Below are 18419 nucleotides of genomic sequence, written 5' to 3' on the forward strand. Positions count from 1 at the left end.
GTGAATACATTGTACATAAAACATTTAAACAAATTTATGGATTTCATAAACACAGAAAAGGCTTTGCACATAGTAACCGTTCAGAAAGCGTTTCAGCTCCCTACAGTGGACTTAGAGAAGGAAATAGGAAACCTAATTAAATACTATGGACTATGAACAAGAGCTATGTTTTTTTATTTATTTATAAATTTTTTTATGTGATTTCAAGCATTAGTGATAAAACATTATTAGCCAAAGACACAAAAATATCCATTACAAAAATTGCAGGCATCATAATGTCAGTTACAGAATTTCTATGTTTTACATTTTCTGTTAAAATAATAACCATAGTCCATGAAGCTTGTTAAAATATGTTACAGTTTGACTATACAATCTCCGTACATTGCCTTTGAAAATGGGCAAAATCCTAACAATCTGATTTTACAAAGTGTTTTCTAAATCTAAGGGCTTGTTTACATTTGCTGTCATTGCCACCCTTCTGAAAAGCGATCCACGGAGGCATTTGACAGGTGGCTGGGAGGCAATTTGTTGCTCCTCGCTGCCTGTGTTAACCAATGAAAGCCCACTGCTCTATAGCTGCACCCATATCCACCCACAGCCACATTGCACTGCTCTTATGATACGCACGGGTTGCCATTCATTCTGAATGACACCCCCATGCATGTCAGCCCGCAGCGTGACCATGGATGCTGGAACCGCAAGAAAACCGCATGGTCAAAATCTCCATGCAATTTCCCTGCATACACATTTTTAAAAATGTGTATGCACCTTTTTTCTGTCGTTCACTGAGCACAACAGATCATTTAAATGCTTGAGCTGCCATGCTCGAGCAAACATGCATCACATTAGTGTGGACCTAGCCTGACACTTAAAGCTGGGTTCCACCCTAAAGTGGAACTTCCACTCATCGGAACCCTCCCCCCTGTCACAGTTGGCACCTTTCGGGGGGTGCAGATACCTGTCTAAGACTATGCCTCTTCCCATCCTGGCACGCTGTCTGCTGGGACACACATGGGTTCCTATTGCGCTGCGTGACTCACGCATGCGCAATAGGGAACGAGGAAGTGAAGCCGCAATGCTTCACTTCCTCATTCCCTCACTTAGAATGGCAGTGGCAGCAGCTGAGAGCCGACCGATCGATCGACTTCAGCTGCAGACATCGCTGGATCCTGGGACAGGTGAGTGTCCATTTATTAAAAGTCAGCAGCTGCAGTATTTGTAGCTGCTGGCTTTTAATAATTTTTTTTACAGTGAAAGCCCTCTTTAAGGTCTTAATTAAAATCATATACAGCTATCCTCAGGGCATCAAAGTGTTTACTGTCGACTGCACCTGCATTGTATTTGTCATTTATTAAGTGCAGGCCATGGTGAAGAACTTGCAGTACCCTACAGAGTGTTCTTTGCATAATGTTGCAGAGAACACACCGTAATAGCGGAGAGCACGGTTAGTTGAGTTTGTAGGTCAAATGACCAAGCTTGCCACTTTTTTCGTTAATGGGATTTCACTTGCTTTGGCATTCAAAAGCAAGAGAAGTAGACAACACATTTGAAAAAAAACAATGCTTTGAATTAATAATGTGCTGCTGTTCTTTTTTTGTTTTGTTTTTTAAGCTAACTCTATGACTATACTATTGCTTCATAATTGGGTAAACTTCACATCAGAAGCTTTTATTACCTCAGATGCAGATCAGCAGTAAGTTCTGGCTTTGTTTAGAAGTCTGAGCATGTAGCAGTAGTGCTTAAGCACAAGAGACCTGCAAGGACTTCAGTGGCTGCGTGTTTTTTTAACTAATGGGTGGATAAACATACAGTTTATTAATGTCTATGCAGCTGTCTCACAGCAAACACCACTCATCAGGGTTGAACACCTCAACGCTCTTTTTTTCAGCTGTTTCTTCATTTCCTTTCATGCTACAGTAAAAATTGAGAATTGTCCTACAAAGAAGTCAGCAGTTTTATCTAGCATGAATATGAGATCAAAGTGCCACCATTTTGGATTGCTATCATCAAAGAAAATTCCACCTCTGCCATCTAGATCTCAAGAGGAAACATTTTGTATAATATTAAGAACTGATACTTTCTGATGCATTTTGAGGTGGTAATCAGAGGAGTATTAAGGAATATATTAATTTTCTGTAAATTTGTGACCTAACCACCTTAGCAGGTGAGCAGTTTTATGTTTCTGAGAGTGGAAATATCTGACAGTTTACATTGAGAAACACTGTTTTATTCTCTGTTGCTGTGCTTAGACAGTTGTGTAGAAAGTTTTGATCAGAGACAGAGAGGTAATTGTACTAAAGGCATAAAGGGAATTTTCCCATAGCTTAGCGAATGTGGTGAAAATTCACTTTACAAAGAACACTCAATCACATGTAAGGTACAAAGATTTTCTTTTTGTACATGATTGGATGATGAAAGTCAGAAGAGCTTCATCTCACTCACTAAACTAATGGAAAATTCCTCTGCAAAGTAAATAGCTTGTTTTGCCTTTAGTAAATCAATTTAAGAAAGTCTGAAGACAAACAGTTTCTGATATGCTTTTCACTTAAGGAATCCATGCACCTCTTTAAATCTTGTGTCGGGGTGCTATATTAAATGTTTATTTGTAGATTGTATGTACATAGCAAAGAAAAATAAAAAAATACGTTTTCTAACCTTAAAGTGGAAGTCCATGCAAAAACTAAAATCACTGCATCTATAGCCACCAACATTCTAACACTAACCTCTCTAGCCCTATAAAGAAAAAACTAGTATACATACCTTTTCAGCAGGTGATCCGACCTGATCTCCAGCGGCAGAACACAGTACACATTCCGACAATGTCTATGAAATGAATAGGAAATTACATCACTCATAGAGTTACTACGGGGCTTCCATTGACGGACGTGTCCTCTGCATCCGCCCACACAACGAAAGACAAGGTTGACAGCTCAGTGTTGGATCAGAGCTTCCGCCACTGGAGATCAGGTCTGATCGCCTGTAGAAAAGGTATGTATAATCGTTTTTTTCTTTTCAGTGCTAGAGAAGTTAGTGTTAGCCCTTGTACACACGGTCGGAAAATCCATCGGAATGTGTCCTATCGGATCGTGTTGTCGGATAATCCGACTGTGTGTGGTATGCATCGGACTGTTTCCGTCGGAATATCCGTCGGACCCAATTTTCCAACTTGTTGGAAATATTTTCCGACAAACTGGTCCAATCGGACATATTCCGATCATGTGTAGAGAATTTTGATCGGACAAAATGCCACGCATGCTCAGATCAAATTCCTATACCAAAGCTATTGGCTACTAGCGTGAACGTAGTCCCGTCATAATGAAATAACGTCATCACGTTCTGAACGATCGGATTTTCCGACAACTTGGTCCGACCGTGTGTATGCAACAGTTTCGGACACAATCCGTCGGACAAAATCCATCAGACAAAATCCAACGGATTTGGCTGGCAGAATGTCCGACCGTGTGTACAAGGGCTTAGAATGTTGGTGGCTATAGATGCAGAGATTTTAGGTTTTGCATGGACTTCCACTTTAATATAAAGGAAATTTATTTTGCCCATTATAAAGGTATAGTTTTCCCATGGTTCCCACCATGGGGAGGATGTGTTTCCATAGTAGATCACATTTTCTTTCTCTAATTTTATTTTTAACTATATAACTATACTTTCAACAGGCAATGCATATAATCAAATGGGATTCCCCATTGCTACAGAAAACTGCTTCATGTCTACAATTCTACATATGCTTTCTTACCTCAAAATCCAGGTCTAATTTAACAAATTCTCCATTTGTTTTAAAATGCTGCACATGGTTATCAAGTGTCAGGTTAATGTGCTTCTTATAGCGATCAATTATAACAGAATGCCAGTGATGATCATCTAGAAGGCTTCCTGTAGTTACTATGGTGCTACCATTAATATTTCCATATTGGTTACTGCCTAAAAATGGAAAGAAAATATCATTTGAATTTAAAAATAAATGCAATTAGTTCAAATTGAACTCCAGCTGGAAATACATACACATCAGCCACATCACCACAGAAGTCCTTTTTTTTATTCTCAGTAAGTTTTATTCCACAGCATTCAGTGCATTGCACAATATGTAAAATGCCACCTACCAGACCCTTTTCCCCCTTCTCTCAGAGATAAAGAATGCTTAAACAATCACAGTGAGTACCACTGACTTATGTACTGAAATAGTTTCTAGCAGTGTGACCTAGGATGGATTCACGCCACATGCATTGTGATGAGCAAGTGTTGAGCCAAGTTAAATGTACTTGCATAAATGTTTTTTTTAATATATTGTGCATTTTTATTTTTTTCACAAGAGTCAAATTACTTTTTCTTTGTAATAACTTAATATGCATTGTGATGTATTTAAATGCAGCATGTTCTATTTTTGCCAAGTACACACCATTGCAGGTGGAACTGGACCCCTTGAAAACAATGTATTTTTATTTGTTTTTACACTGAGCTTGCGTTGAGTAACACTGATCATTGCAGCCTAACACACATGGTGTGAATAAATGACAAAGGTGTAGAAAAGCTGCTATGAGTCTATTGCCTAATTTAATCAAATTAGTATTCAAAGCTGTTGGATTACAGCACTCCCAAGCTCGTGTCAGCTAAAACTGCAATTAAAATTTACATGCCTTTAATTCCCAGCCCTCCAGATCCAAGATCCATAAAAATCCCATACAGGCCACAGAAGACTGTTTTTGGACTGATTAGATACCATGTTTCTTTTTTATGCAAGACTTTAGAGGAAAAAAAGGGAAATATTATTTCAAGATTTGATGATTATATTAAAAGAGATGTTAAAAACAGTGAGGCCGCAAATCTATATATATATATATATATATATATATATATATATATATATATATATATATACACATAGGCCTCGTGGGGTAATGACTTAGCAAATTTGTACTTTGTATCGACTAAATTGGACACTGATATATGCATTACTAAAATTTGAACCTATTGCCTGGTTGAAGCCACCAACTCTTACAAGTTGCTCCTACTGACTTTCAATTCAGTTCTGCATTCTGTAATAGCTGAAGCTCAGCAGAAAGAACCAAAGAGAGCTGCAGGGACCCAGGAGATCAACACTTCTGGAAGTGTTGATTGCCCAGAAGACTTCAGTAGATTTCTCAGGATCAGAGAAGCATTTGGAGCTATGGACAGAAGGAAAGGTGTGTGTGTTATGTCTTTTGTTACAGGTACCGTATTTCTGGCTATAAAACATTTTGTATAGCCAAGAGGTTATTTAAATAAATATTTACTGTATATAGTACAACCATAATAGTTAAATAGCTATATTGCAATAGCATCACTAAAAAGGAAAACTGTACTGGTTGCTGCCGTTAATGGCATTCAATTATTATATACTTCTTACACGCAAATCTCTCAACTTTTATAGTCTTAAGTCTTATTTCAAATACACTTTACTTTGCCTTGACATAGTATTCTTGTGTTAATTAACAAGAAGGTTGTATTCTACGTTTCTCTGCAATACAATAACACATAGCAATTGACATTTGCTTTTCCTGTCTAATTTGCAAAGAATTTATGAAAGCTAATTAAAAATTGGTTACTATGAGTTACTGAACTTTTGCACTTTGTTAGTCAATAGTTATCAGTAAATACAAAGGCACAGACTTACAGAGATTCCAAAAAAAAATCTTTATAATAATTTATTGTTTAACCACTTCCCGACCGCCGCACGACGATGTACGTCGACAGAATGGCACGGGCAGGCATATTGGCGTACATGTACGTCCCTGCCTTCCCGCGGGTCGGGGGCCCGATCGGGCCCCCGCCCGGTGCCCGCGGCGGTCGGTATTCGTTCGGGAGCGATCCCGGACGAGGGGACGGCCATTCATTCATGGCCACCCCCTCGCAATCGCTCCCGACGAATGAAAATGCTCCGTGACATCACTTCCTCTCCTGTAATGTAAACACAGGAGAGGAAGTGATGTAATCTCTCCTCCGTGTTGGTATTTTTCGTTCCGACACCGAGGAGAGAGGATCGGTGAGTTGCACCAACACGCCACTACACAGTAGAACATGCCAGGCACACTCACACCCCCCCGATCACCCCCCCAATTACCCCTGCCCCCCAGTCACAGTGACACCAATGTCATTTTTTTTTTTTTTGCATTGGTGTCATTTGTGACTGTAATAACTGTTAGGGCAGTTAGGGTTAGCCCCCTTTAGTTCTAATGTACCCCCCTAACCCCCCCAATAAAGGTTTAACCCCGTGATCACCCCCCGTCGCCAGTGTCACTAAGGCTGGGTTCACATTGCAGCGGTTTATGAGAACGGATGTGATTCGCACCGCACTGCAGTGCAAATCACATCCGATCTCTGTGCGATTCGAGTTCAGCCATACAGATAGTATGGCTGAATTCGTGTCGCACCCGCCGCACTCGCCGCAAACTCGCACGGGACCCTTTTTTTGGTCCGCAGCAGAATCGGATCGCATGGGTGTTCACACCATGCGATCCAAGTTTGCAGATCGCACTGCGATATGCGAACTGATCTGGGGGTGTCATTAACATTTCACTGACCCTCCCAGCAGTTCGCATAGGGCAGTGTGAACTGCCGCCGGGAGGCATGCAATGCGGGAACCCGCCGCGCATTCGTGGCGTTCCCACATCGCTCCAGTGTGAACCCAGCCTAATAAGCGATCATTTTTCTGATCGCTGTATTAGTGTCACAGGTGACGCTAGTTAGGCAGGTAGGTATTTAGGTTCGCTGCAGCTTTTTATAGCTCCAGGGACCCCCATATACTACCGCATAAAGCCCCCTGATTGCCCCCTAGTTAACCCTTTCACCAGTGATCACCATATAACTGTTACAGGCGACGCTGGTTGGTTAGTTATTTTTTTATAGTTTCAGGGCACCCGCCATTTATTACCTAGTCTCACTAGTGTACCCCTAAATTTAGGGGTGTCTACTTTCCAAAATGGGGTCATTTGGGGGGGGGGGTTTGTGCCATCTTGGCATTTTATGGTCTTCAAAACTGTAACGCCCTTAGAAAGCCTGAAGGCGGTGCTTGGTTTTCGGGGCCCCGTACGCGGCTAGGCTCCCAAAAAGTTCCACATGTGTGGTATCCCCGTACTCAGGAGAAGCAGCAGAATTTATTTTGGGGTGTCATTTCACATATGCCCATGGCATGCGTGAGCAATATATCATTTAGTGACAACTTTGTGAAAAAAAAAAAAAAAAGTTTGTAATTTTCCCGCAACTTGTGGCAAAATATAAAATATTCCATGGACTCAACATGGCTCTCAGCAAATAGCTTGGGGTGTCTACTTTCTAAAATGGGGTCATTTGTGGGGGTTTTGTGCCATCTTGGCATTTTATGGCCTTCAAAACTGTAATAGGTAGTGAGGAGTGAAGTCAAATATTTACGCCCTTAGAAAACCTGAAGGCGGTTCTTGGTTTTCGGGGCCCCGTACGCGGCTAGGCTCCCAAAAAATCCCACACATGTGGTATCCCCGTACTCAGGAGAAGCAGCAGAATTTATTTTGGGGTGTCATTTCACATATGCCCATAGCATGTGTGAGAAATATATCATTTAGTGACAACTTTGTGAAAAAAAAATTAAAAAAAATTAAAGTTTGTAATTTTTCCGCAACTTGTGGCAAAATATAAAATATTCCATGGACTCAACATGCCTCTCAGCAAATAGCTTGGGGTGTCTACTTTCTAAAATGGGGTCATTTGTGGGGGTTTTGTGCCATCTTGGCATTTTATGGCCTTCAAAACTGTAATAGGTAGTGAGAAGTGAAATCAAAAATTTACGCCCTTAGAAAGCCTGAAGGCGGTTCTTGGTTTTCGGGGCCCCGTACGCGGCTAGGCTCCCAAAAAATCCCACACATGTGGTATCCCCGTACTCAGGAGAAGCAGCAGAATTTATTTTGGGGTGTCATTTCACATATGCCCATAGCATGTGTGAGAAATATATCATTTAGTGACAACTTTGTGAAAAAAAAATTAAAAAAAATTAAAGTTTGTAATTTTTCCGCAACTTGTGGCAAAATATAAAATATTCCATGGACTCAACATGCCTCTCAGCAAATAGCTTGGGGTGTCTACTTTCTAAAATGGGGTCATTTGTGGGGGTTTTGTGCCATCTTGGCATTTTATGGCCTTCAAAACTGTAATAGGTAGTGAGAAGTGAAATCAAAAATTTACGCCCTTAGAAAGCCTGAAGGCGGTGCTTGGTTTTCGGGGCCCCGTACGCGGCTAGGCTCCCAAAAAGTCCCACATATGTGGTATCCCCGTACTCAGGAGAAGCAGCAGAATTTATTTTGGGGTGTCATTTCACATATGCCCATAGCATGTGTGAGCAATATTTCATTTAGTGACAACTTTGTGTAAAAAAAAAAAAAAAAAATTTTTGTCATTATTCAATCGCTTGAGGCAAAAAAATAAAATATTCAATGGGCTCAACATGCCACTTATCAATTTCCTTAGGGGGTCTACTTTCCAAAATGGGGTCATTTGGGGGGGTTTTGTACTGCCCTGCCATTTTAGCACCTCAAGAAATGAGATAGGCAGTCGTAAACTAAAAGCTGCGTAAATTCCAGAAAATGTACCTTAGTTTGTAGATGTGACAACTTTTGCGCAAACCAATAAATATACAATTATTGACTTTTTTTTTACCAAAGACATGTGGCTGAATACATTTTGGCCTAAATGTATGACTAAAATTGAGTTTATTGGATTTTTCTAATAACAAAAAGTAGAAAATATCATTTTTTTTCAAAATTTGCGGTCTTTTTACGTTTATATCGCAAAAAATAAAAATCGCAGAGGCAATCAAATACCATCAAAAGAAAGCTCTATTTGTGGGAAGAAAAGGACGCAAATTTTGTTTGGGTACAACATTGCATGACCGCGCAATTACCAGTTAAAGCAGCGCAGTGCCAAATTGTAAAAAGACCTCTGGTCATTTACCAGCAAAATGGTCCGGTCTGAAAGTGGTTAATGAATGTGTACTATTTCTTTTCTTTTTTACTATTCCTCTAAAAATGATTGCATGTTTATGGCAAAAACAACCATAATCAAATTAATAATGATCACAGTCAGGTTAAAGGTGACATTTTCTCAGGGTGATTAGTATTGTGAATCTCTTGTAGAACACCTCTTATGAAAGCTACATGTTCTTTATAAAAACATTTTGATACATTTAGTGTGTGTATTTACAGTGTATGCTAAGTGCAAATATCTCCCTGGAAATATTCCACTGCATATAACAGCATTAGCATTGCTATTTAAGCTTTATTACTTTAAATGCTTCTCAACAATTTTTATAATGAGATGGTTAGAGTCCATCACAGGTCTTTGTTGCTGTTTCTGTGTTGGAGAAATTCACAATCACAGTTTTTCAAGGTGACTATTTTCATCATTTACAAAATGTGTGGTTGTTGCCAGAACAGGAAATAGGAGAAAATCTAAATTATGTTTCAGTGACAGTTATCGATGAAAGAATTTACCTTCACATTGGATTAATTTACATGAATTTCCTGTTGTGTCTTTAGACAGAAAAGTCAAACTATTTTAACTATTTCTTGCTTCATCTAAGCTACAAAATACGCTTCAAAGGATAAGTGCACTAGAGCTGGCCATACACGGATAGAAATTCAGCCAAATCATGTATGGGCAGGATAGTTGTACAGAAGTTGATCTACCAAGTGACTTGTACAACCACCCTGTTGCTGTGGCTGGCAGCGCTGATCAGTGCAGTCTGATAGTGAGGAAGTCTCCTCATGGTCAAAATACAATAGCCCAGTGGGGAGGATTCCCCATTCACTTCAAGAGTGTGGATGGGGGAATCAGGTCAGTTTTTTTTCTTCAACCCACTGGTTGAAGAAAAAAAAAGGATTTATGTAAGGGCTACTTAAGTTTGAACTTCCCAATGCTTGACTCTGAAACTATACATTTTGAAGCTACAACCCAGAACATTCTCCATGGTAAAGATAAGGATTGTCACTGGGAACAATGGAGGTTTTTGTTCCACTGTGCATGTACTAACCACTTGACAACTGGGCACTTAAACCCCCCTCGTGACCAGACCAATTTTCAGCTTTCGGTGCTCTCACACTTTGAATGACAATTACTCAGTCATGTAACACTGTACCCAAATTAATTTTTTATCCTTTTTTCTCACAAATAGAGCTTTCTTTTGGTCGTATTTGATCACCTCTGGGGTTTTTCATTGTTTGCGCTATAAATGAAAAAAGACCACACATTTTGAAAAAATAAATAAAAATTCTTTGTTTCTGTGATAAAATTTAGCAAATTATTATTTTTTCTTCATAAATTTTGGCCACAATTTATACTGCTACATATCTTTGGTAAAAATAACCCAAATTAGTGGATATTATTTGGTCTTTGTGAAAGTTACAGAGTCTAAAAAAAGTGGTGCAAATCATACAAAATCGATCACATCTGATGTACTGGTGGCTATCTAATTTCTTGAGACCGGAACAAGCCAGCAAAGTACAAATACCCCCCAAATGACCCCCTTTTTCAAAGTAGACATTCCAACGTATTTAGTAAGAGGCATGGTGAGCTTTTTGATGTTGTAATTTTTTCCCACAATTCTTTGCAAAATGAAGATTTTTTCCCCACAAAATTGTCATTGTAATAGGTTATTTCTCTCACATGGCATGTGTATACCGCAAATGACGCCCCCAAATAAATTCTGCTACTCCTCCTGAGTATTACGATACCACATGTGTGGGACTTTTCCACAACCTAGCCACTCAGAGAGGCCCAACATGCAGGGAGCACCATCAGGTGTTCTAGGAGCATAAATTACACATCTAACTTGTTGACTACCTATTACACTTTTGAAGGCCCTGGAGCACCAGGACAATGGCATGTGACACTGACATGACACTGATGACAGATGGCACTGATATGTGGCACTGATGACATGTGACACTGATATGGCACTAATGACAGATGCCATTAATACGTGGCACTGATGACATGTGACACTGATGACAGATGGCACTAATATGTAGCACTGATGACACGTGGCACTAATACATGGCACTGATGACAGATGGCACAAATACATGGCACTGATGACAGATGGCACTAATACGTGGCACTGATGTCAGATGGCACTGATGACAGATGGCACTAATACGTGGCATTGGTGACATGAGACACTGATAACAGATGGCACGTGACACTGACAGGTGGCACTGATGACAGATGGCACAGATATGTGGCACTGATGACAGATGGCACTAATATGTGGCACTAATGACACATGGCACTGATATGGCACTGATGACAGATGGCACTAATATGTGGCACTGATGACACATGGCACTTTTACGTGGCACTGGGAACAAATGGCACTGACAGATGGCACTGGGGACAAGTGACACTGACAGGTGGCACTGGGGACAAGTGGCACTGACAGGTGGCACTGGGGACAGATTGCACTGACAGATGGCACTAGGGACAGATGGCACTGACAACAGGGGGCACTGGGGACAGATGGCACTGACAGGTGGCACTGGGAACAGGTGGAAGTGGGGACAGATGGCACATTTACTTTGGGCACTTTATTTTCAGTTTTTTATTTTTTTTACTAACGGCCGCTGCAGCCGTTCATCTCTCCCTCCTCACACGCTGTCTCTGTGTGAGGAGGGGAAGCTGGCGATGAGAAGTGATCTCATATGTTTACATATGAGATCACCTCTCATTGGACATGCCGATCGCCCTGTAAATGGTCGCTGTGATTTGCCATTTACAGTGATCTGTGACTGGCTGTGTCCAAGGGACACGGCCAGCACAGAACTTCCCCGATGCGTGCTCGCGGGAGCGCGCAACGCGGAAGTAAACAGGAGGATGTCCAGGGATGGCCTCCCAGCAATTGGCGTCCGTGTTGCAGCCGTCTTTTGGCTATAGCCCGGACGCCTAGTAGCTAAAGAACTATCATATAGAGGAAAAAGAGTGGTTGACTACACACCTGGTTATTACAGCTCCAACTTATTTATTTCACAGGTAGAAATTAGACAAAAGCACAGTAAACTGGGAACATGGTTAACACGTTTTAAATCACAGATGTATGACTAATCGTCTGTGATGTAAAACATGTTTACCATGTTCCCCGTGTACTGTGTTTTGACTGTATTCTACCTGTGAAATAAAGTCAGAGCTGTAATTACCAGGTGTGCATTCTTCTTCCTCTCAAAGATTATGGCACAAACCAGACCTGAACCCCACATACTGTAGTTTCAGGGCACTTCTAGTGGTGGCTTGACCTGGGGCCGTACATTTTTCTCTTGAGTAAAGAACTGTCCTTCTTTTTGACGGGTCCTAAAGTCATGCTATCTAATGTGTCATATTCTAGTTTGCCAGTTGCTCTGCCCCTTCAGCTCCCGTGCTTGATGTCTGTTGCTGCTGCCTGTGGAGTCAGTGATTATTAATCTGGCCCAGCACATTGGTGAGTATGGGGTTTCACACTCAGACCCCTATGATCACTTGCCTCTCTGCAAATGTTGTGCAACATACATTTATTTTGTTTACTACTTATATTGCAGATATATTAAAGCATCTACACCTGAAGAGCGAGTGTGGTCTAAAACGTGTCAGGTACTACTGATGCTTGCATATAATTCTGATACCTGTATACCGATTTCATATATGATTTATCTATTAATGTATGTGGATTGTTCTCTTTTCATACTGTTTTGTATACCTCATCGGCCTGCATCTACTGCTATTGTGTTGCACATGCATGACAATTTGCAATAAATCTACTTTTATATACTCATAATATGTTTTTTGGCTAACCACACTCACCTCATTTAAAGTCCCAGGGCGAATCGTTTGTATACTAGTTTTAAAATTTAGCCTGCAATGCTTTCTAGTTAGACAATGCAATAAGGAGCTGCAGTAAAGCATTTCGCAAACTCTAAAGTATAGGCGTGTGTAAAACATTTATTGTTGCAGATACCAGGGGGGAGGCATTGAAAGGTTCTATATCTTACACACTCCTTAACACTAATAAAAAATATTACATTGTATGAAAGAGGTACAAATACCATTAATACATATTAAGTAGATGATTCCATCTATGTACAAGTATGACATGTTTCTTAATGTTGTTATATTATTGTTTTATTTAATGGATAGGCATTGTGTGTGCATCAGTGGGATGCTTTCAGCATTTATATGTGAAATAGCTGGACTGGAAGTTAACTGGGTATAAATTCCCTCATTATAGCACTTTTTAGCTTTTAATATTTTCAGGTCTAATAAGCTTCAGAACATTTTACACATGTTTATGTATGAATGCTATTAATGGCTGTTTTGTATAACTCAACTTGTAATTTATGTAATCTTTTAACATTTAACCTGTTTGACACCACAAACAAATCAGAGATAGATGAAATAGAAAAAATATTTTTATTACAGTGAGTCATAAATATATAAGTTAAAACAAAAAAAGTGTAGTGCTCCTAAAGTATCTAAACACCCTTATTTATTTCTCATATACCTTCACATACAATTCAAATACATAAAAAGATAAAAAGTGGAAGTAACTGTATTTGAATTGTACAGTATGTAAAGGTATATGAGAACTTAATAAGAGTGGTTAAATATTTTAGAAGCACTACACTATTTTCTGTATATTAAATGTATATATATATATATATATATATATATATATATATATACACGCAAATACATATATATATATATATATATATATATATATATATATATATATACACAGGTATATACATATATTAATGCACACATTAAGTGTTAAAAGTGCACACCCTTGCAGTATGTATCCTACTCTTGCCATTCATCTGTCATTGCATGGCTGCATAAATTTCAGAGTACCTTTGTACATGTCTGTCTGAAATTTTCAAGTTTGACCAATCAATTTTTTTAAACAACGTACATAGGCTGAGATCAGTTATGAGTGTTCATGCAGCATAAATATGCAAATTCTTGAGCAATTTAATCTCATTCACCTGTATCTGGAGACATATTTTATATCTGCTGCTTTTTTATGTTTGCTGCTTAGCAACTGCTGTCAAGTTAATATTCCGTGTGGAGAGTTTAATACTGGTTCTAATAAAACTCTGTGAAGATACTGTTTTCTTTGTCTATCCAAGTTTTATCATATCTTTGCCCTGATGAAGGGGCCCTGATGAAGGGGGAAATGTGTTTCTCCTGAAACACGTTAGATGTTTTTAGATGCCATTTTTTTTTTTACCAGCAATTAAAATGATCTTGAACGCTTTGGATACTGGCTTTGGTCTGGTGCTCCTTTTTTTTTTTTTTTTAAACAATGTACACAAGTAGAAGTCACTTATGACTGTTCATGCATCATTAATATACAAATGCTTGGGCACATTAATCTAATTCACCTTTATTTCGAGCCATGTTTTTTATTTTTATGACCAAGTAAAGAGTCCCTAAACATCCAGCAGATCACTGACTGTATAAAAAGACATTATTTTTCTCTTAATCTCGTATCTGAATTGAAACATAAGCAATACATAATTGTCAAGAATTGGGAATTCTAAGGATATTGGGGCAGTTGCTGAGGCTGCTCCCTTGATATCCACACCCAAAAATGTTTGTTGAGGGGACTATTGCGGTACTAAATAAATCATAAAAGACTTTGTTATAAAAAAATTACAAGTAATTTAATAAAGACAAAAAAAAAATGAAATCCATCAAAACTTTCATATTGCTAAAATCATATACACCACAATTTAATAAACTACCGACGGGTAAGCCCGTAAGGTTTCTATTGAAGAGGGGTACAGAAAAGTTTCCTCTACCGGTTTCGCGGCGAACCGCTTCTTCAGGAGGATAGTCTACAGAGTAAATAAAAATATTTGCAAATAATCAAATAGCAGCGAATCATATAATGACATAACAGAAGAGTTACAGTAATTTAAATAGCGAGGGGATCAGCTCACCCACAAAGGAGGAAGCAGTAGATCACAGGACCCATCGGTTTCCTCCCACGGCAGATGCGGGGGGTTGTAAAGGACTCTTCAAATTTAAACAGATATATATGATATGAGAGTTAAAGTGAGATGAGACATTAACCTATACACACCTAAAGAGCGATATATAGGTGAAAAGGGATGGAAAATAGACTGTGTATAGGGGCTGTAAAAAGAGCCTATAAAAAGGAAGTGCTTAATTGTGCATCCTAAGGTGTCCTACGCAAGCAAAAAATTACCAAAGAAATGTGACCAAATTAGGAAGAAAAGGAAAAAGAAATGTGGAAAAGGGCAAACCACCACAAAAAATAGGGTAAAAAGGATATAAGTGAAACAAGTGTGAAAGTAAAAGCCAAACATACCGTTTGTGCTATATTATCCAGTGCACACCACCCATGTTCATAGAGGGAGATCGAACAGGGCAACACCATAGTAGCCAAGGAATACAAATGTATAGTGTGCAGGGCAGGTATCACCTACTATATATATAATACACTCCCCAAAGGGAGGAACTGGTAAGCATGTATGCACAGGTTGCTGTTGTAGATGCAGTTGGTGACACTGAAGTATGGTTGTTCCCATGCTTTGTTTATTACATTATTACCTTGATTATACGATGTTTGTAGTATTATTGTTTATATATTATTTTTGTATTTTGTGAATAGTGTTGCTGTAAAGGAGATCCGCTCCCCCCAGGGGGAAGCTTGGGTCTTTTCCTGGATCCTTTGTTGTGTTCTCCTGTCTGGCAGATGTGCGCTCGCCCTGGTGGGTCCCTTATTTTGGGTCCTTCTTGTGCTGGATGCGCCCGGACCTTTTGGTCCATGGGCCCCTCCGGCGCGCACATGCGCTGTGCGCACATCCATGCACAGTGCGTCCGCATCAGCGTGCGCGATGGTTGCATGGCTGTGCGAGTGCGCGGTGTGGGTGGGCGGACCCCTGTGACATCAGACGCCGCCGTTTAGCGGCGTACGCTGATGCCGGAAGGGTTGGGGGCTTAAATAGTGGTCTGTGTTAGACCACTGTTGAGCAGTTTTCAGGACTCCACATGCCGGGTTGCGCTGTTGGACATGTCTATACAGGTTAGAGTATTGCTGTTTTTGTACCCGATGACTAGGACCTCTAGTACCCTAGGTCTCCTGGTCTTATCTTACTTTATGCCTTTTTTCATATGTGCTTAAAGTGATTGCTCTGTGTGTACCCCCACAGATGGCGATCAATACCCAGGTTCATGTTTGTTTCCTGGCTAATGAATTACCATATTAATTATCATGATTACCTGGTGTGCTAACTTGCAATACACCTGTGGTGTCCATCTACAACAGCAACCTGTGCATACATGCTTACCAGTTCCTCCCTTTGGGGAGTGTATTATATATATAGTAGGTGATACCTGCCCTGCACACTATACATTTGTATTCCTTGGCTACTATGGTGTTGCCCTGTTCGATCTCCCTCTATGAACATGGGTGGTGTGCACTGGATAATATAGCACAAACGGTATGTTTGGCTTTTACTTTCACACTTGTTTCACTTATATCCTTTTTACCCTATTTTTTGTGGTGGTTTGCCCTTTTCCACATTTCTTTTTCCTTTTCTTCCTAATTTGGTCACATTTCTTTGGTAATTTTTTGCTTGCGTAGGACACCTTAGGATGCACAATTAAGCACTTCCTTTTTATAGGCTCTTTTTACAGCCCCTATACACAGTCTATTTTCCATCCCTTTTCACCTATATATCGCTCTTTAGGTGTGTATAGGTTAATGTCTCATCTCACTTTAACTCTCATATCATATATATCTGTTTAAATTTGAAGAGTCCTTTACAACCCCCCGCATCTGCCGTGGGAGGAAACCGATGGGTCCTGTGATCTACTGCTTCCTCCTTTGTGGGTGAGCTGATCCCCTCGCTATTTAAATTACTGTAACTCTTCTGTTATGTCATTATATGATTCGCTGCTATTTGATTATTTGCAAATATTTTTATTTACTCTGTAGACTATCCTCCTGAAGAAGCGGTTCGCCGCGAAACCGGTAGAGGAAACGTTTCTGTACCCCTCTTCAATAGAAACCTTACGGGCTTACCCGTCGGTAGTTTATTAAATTGTGGTGTATATGATTTTAGCAATATGAAAGTTTTGATGGATTTCATTTTTTTTTTTTGTCTTTATTAAATTACTTGTAATTTTTTTATAACAAAGTCTTTTATGATTTATTTAGTACCGCAATAGTCCCCTCAACAAACATTTTTGGGTGTGGATATCAAGGGAGCAGCCTCAGCAACTGCCCCAATATCCTTAGAATTCCCAATTCTTGACAATTATCAATTGGGATGATGGTACTGTTATATGTATTACGTATATTTTGTATTCGAGGCTATACTCAGTCTATGGCTATAAGCAATACATATATATATATATATATATATATATATATATATATTGCTTATGTATATATATGTGTGCGCATATATATATATATATATATATATATATATATATATATATATATATATATATTTTAATTAATTTGTGGTCTTTTTTACAACATTTTGATCTTGTTTGGCGTGAGGCAGATTTATCTTTTTTTTCCCCCTTAAAAACATTTAATATATAATTACCTAAATTTAATTTCAACACCAGCTTTGATTTCACCAGCTCCAGAGTAATATAGTCCCCTTGTTGTCCTTCTCCATGAAAGAGAACACCATTACTTAAAATACTTTTGAATTTGAGGGAGATGACATCTTTTTCTGTTGCCATTTTTCTGTCTTTGAACTGATAGGATAAAACGGTATTGCCATCAAAATTGATTACATCCGCCCCTATAGAAACATAAAAATTGTTATTAGTACAAAATGTATAATGAAACATTTTACATAGTATTCTTTTTTTTAAGCATAGATCTTTTGATGGGTTGTCAAAATGAAGTACAAATACAGAGATGTACCTTAGATAGAAAGAGTCCAATGACTGTATAAAAAATACAAAGCCAGTTGTATAGAAATGAGGAAAAGAGAGTAGAAGTTGTTGTCTCCTACAACTTATACAGTAAGGTCATCTAGTTTTGAGACATTATACATATTATTTTATAACAACTGCTCAAAATGGATGTTTTGACCTTCTTGTATCAATATTGAGTGCCCTATTCATCAAAAGAAAGTGTTAACTCCTCTTAACTATACACAGTACATTGCTACAAAAATGCCACGTTGTGCCTGCATTTTACGTTTTATTTACCTATGAAATTCAAGATGCAGGGTGGAGCTTCTAATGTCCAATAGTGTGTATTCAGGGAACAATAAATTAAGGTAAATTATATAGCTAGCCAAGTGAAGAAAATTATCTTTTCAAATACAAAATAGACACAATGTATAGTATGTGTACAAAAAATAAACTGCACTGTA

The 18419-nt window shown here is 39.0% G+C and overlaps 1 protein-coding gene across 1 annotated transcript in view; it reads right to left on the reverse strand.

Annotated features, from left to right (window-relative positions):
* The window catches only part of CNTNAP2 (contactin associated protein 2), a 2388168-nt gene that overhangs the window by 1217928 nt on the left and 1151821 nt on the right, over nt 1-18419 (reverse strand). Inside the window, exons 5-6 of the mRNA XM_077491601.1 lie at nt 17634-17837; nt 3752-3936 (exon numbers count right to left, since the gene is read on the reverse strand). Of these exons, the coding sequence (XP_077347727.1) occupies nt 3752-3936; nt 17634-17837 (389 nt within the window). The remainder of the gene's footprint in view (nt 1-3751; nt 3937-17633; nt 17838-18419) is intronic.

Source organism: Lithobates pipiens, unplaced genomic scaffold, assembly GCF_037356315.1.
Source record: "Lithobates pipiens isolate NorthernLeopardFrog02 unplaced genomic scaffold, aLitPip1_a1.2 Scaffold_19, whole genome shotgun sequence".
In the NCBI taxonomy this organism is placed as follows: domain Eukaryota; kingdom Metazoa; phylum Chordata; class Amphibia; order Anura; family Ranidae; genus Lithobates; species Lithobates pipiens.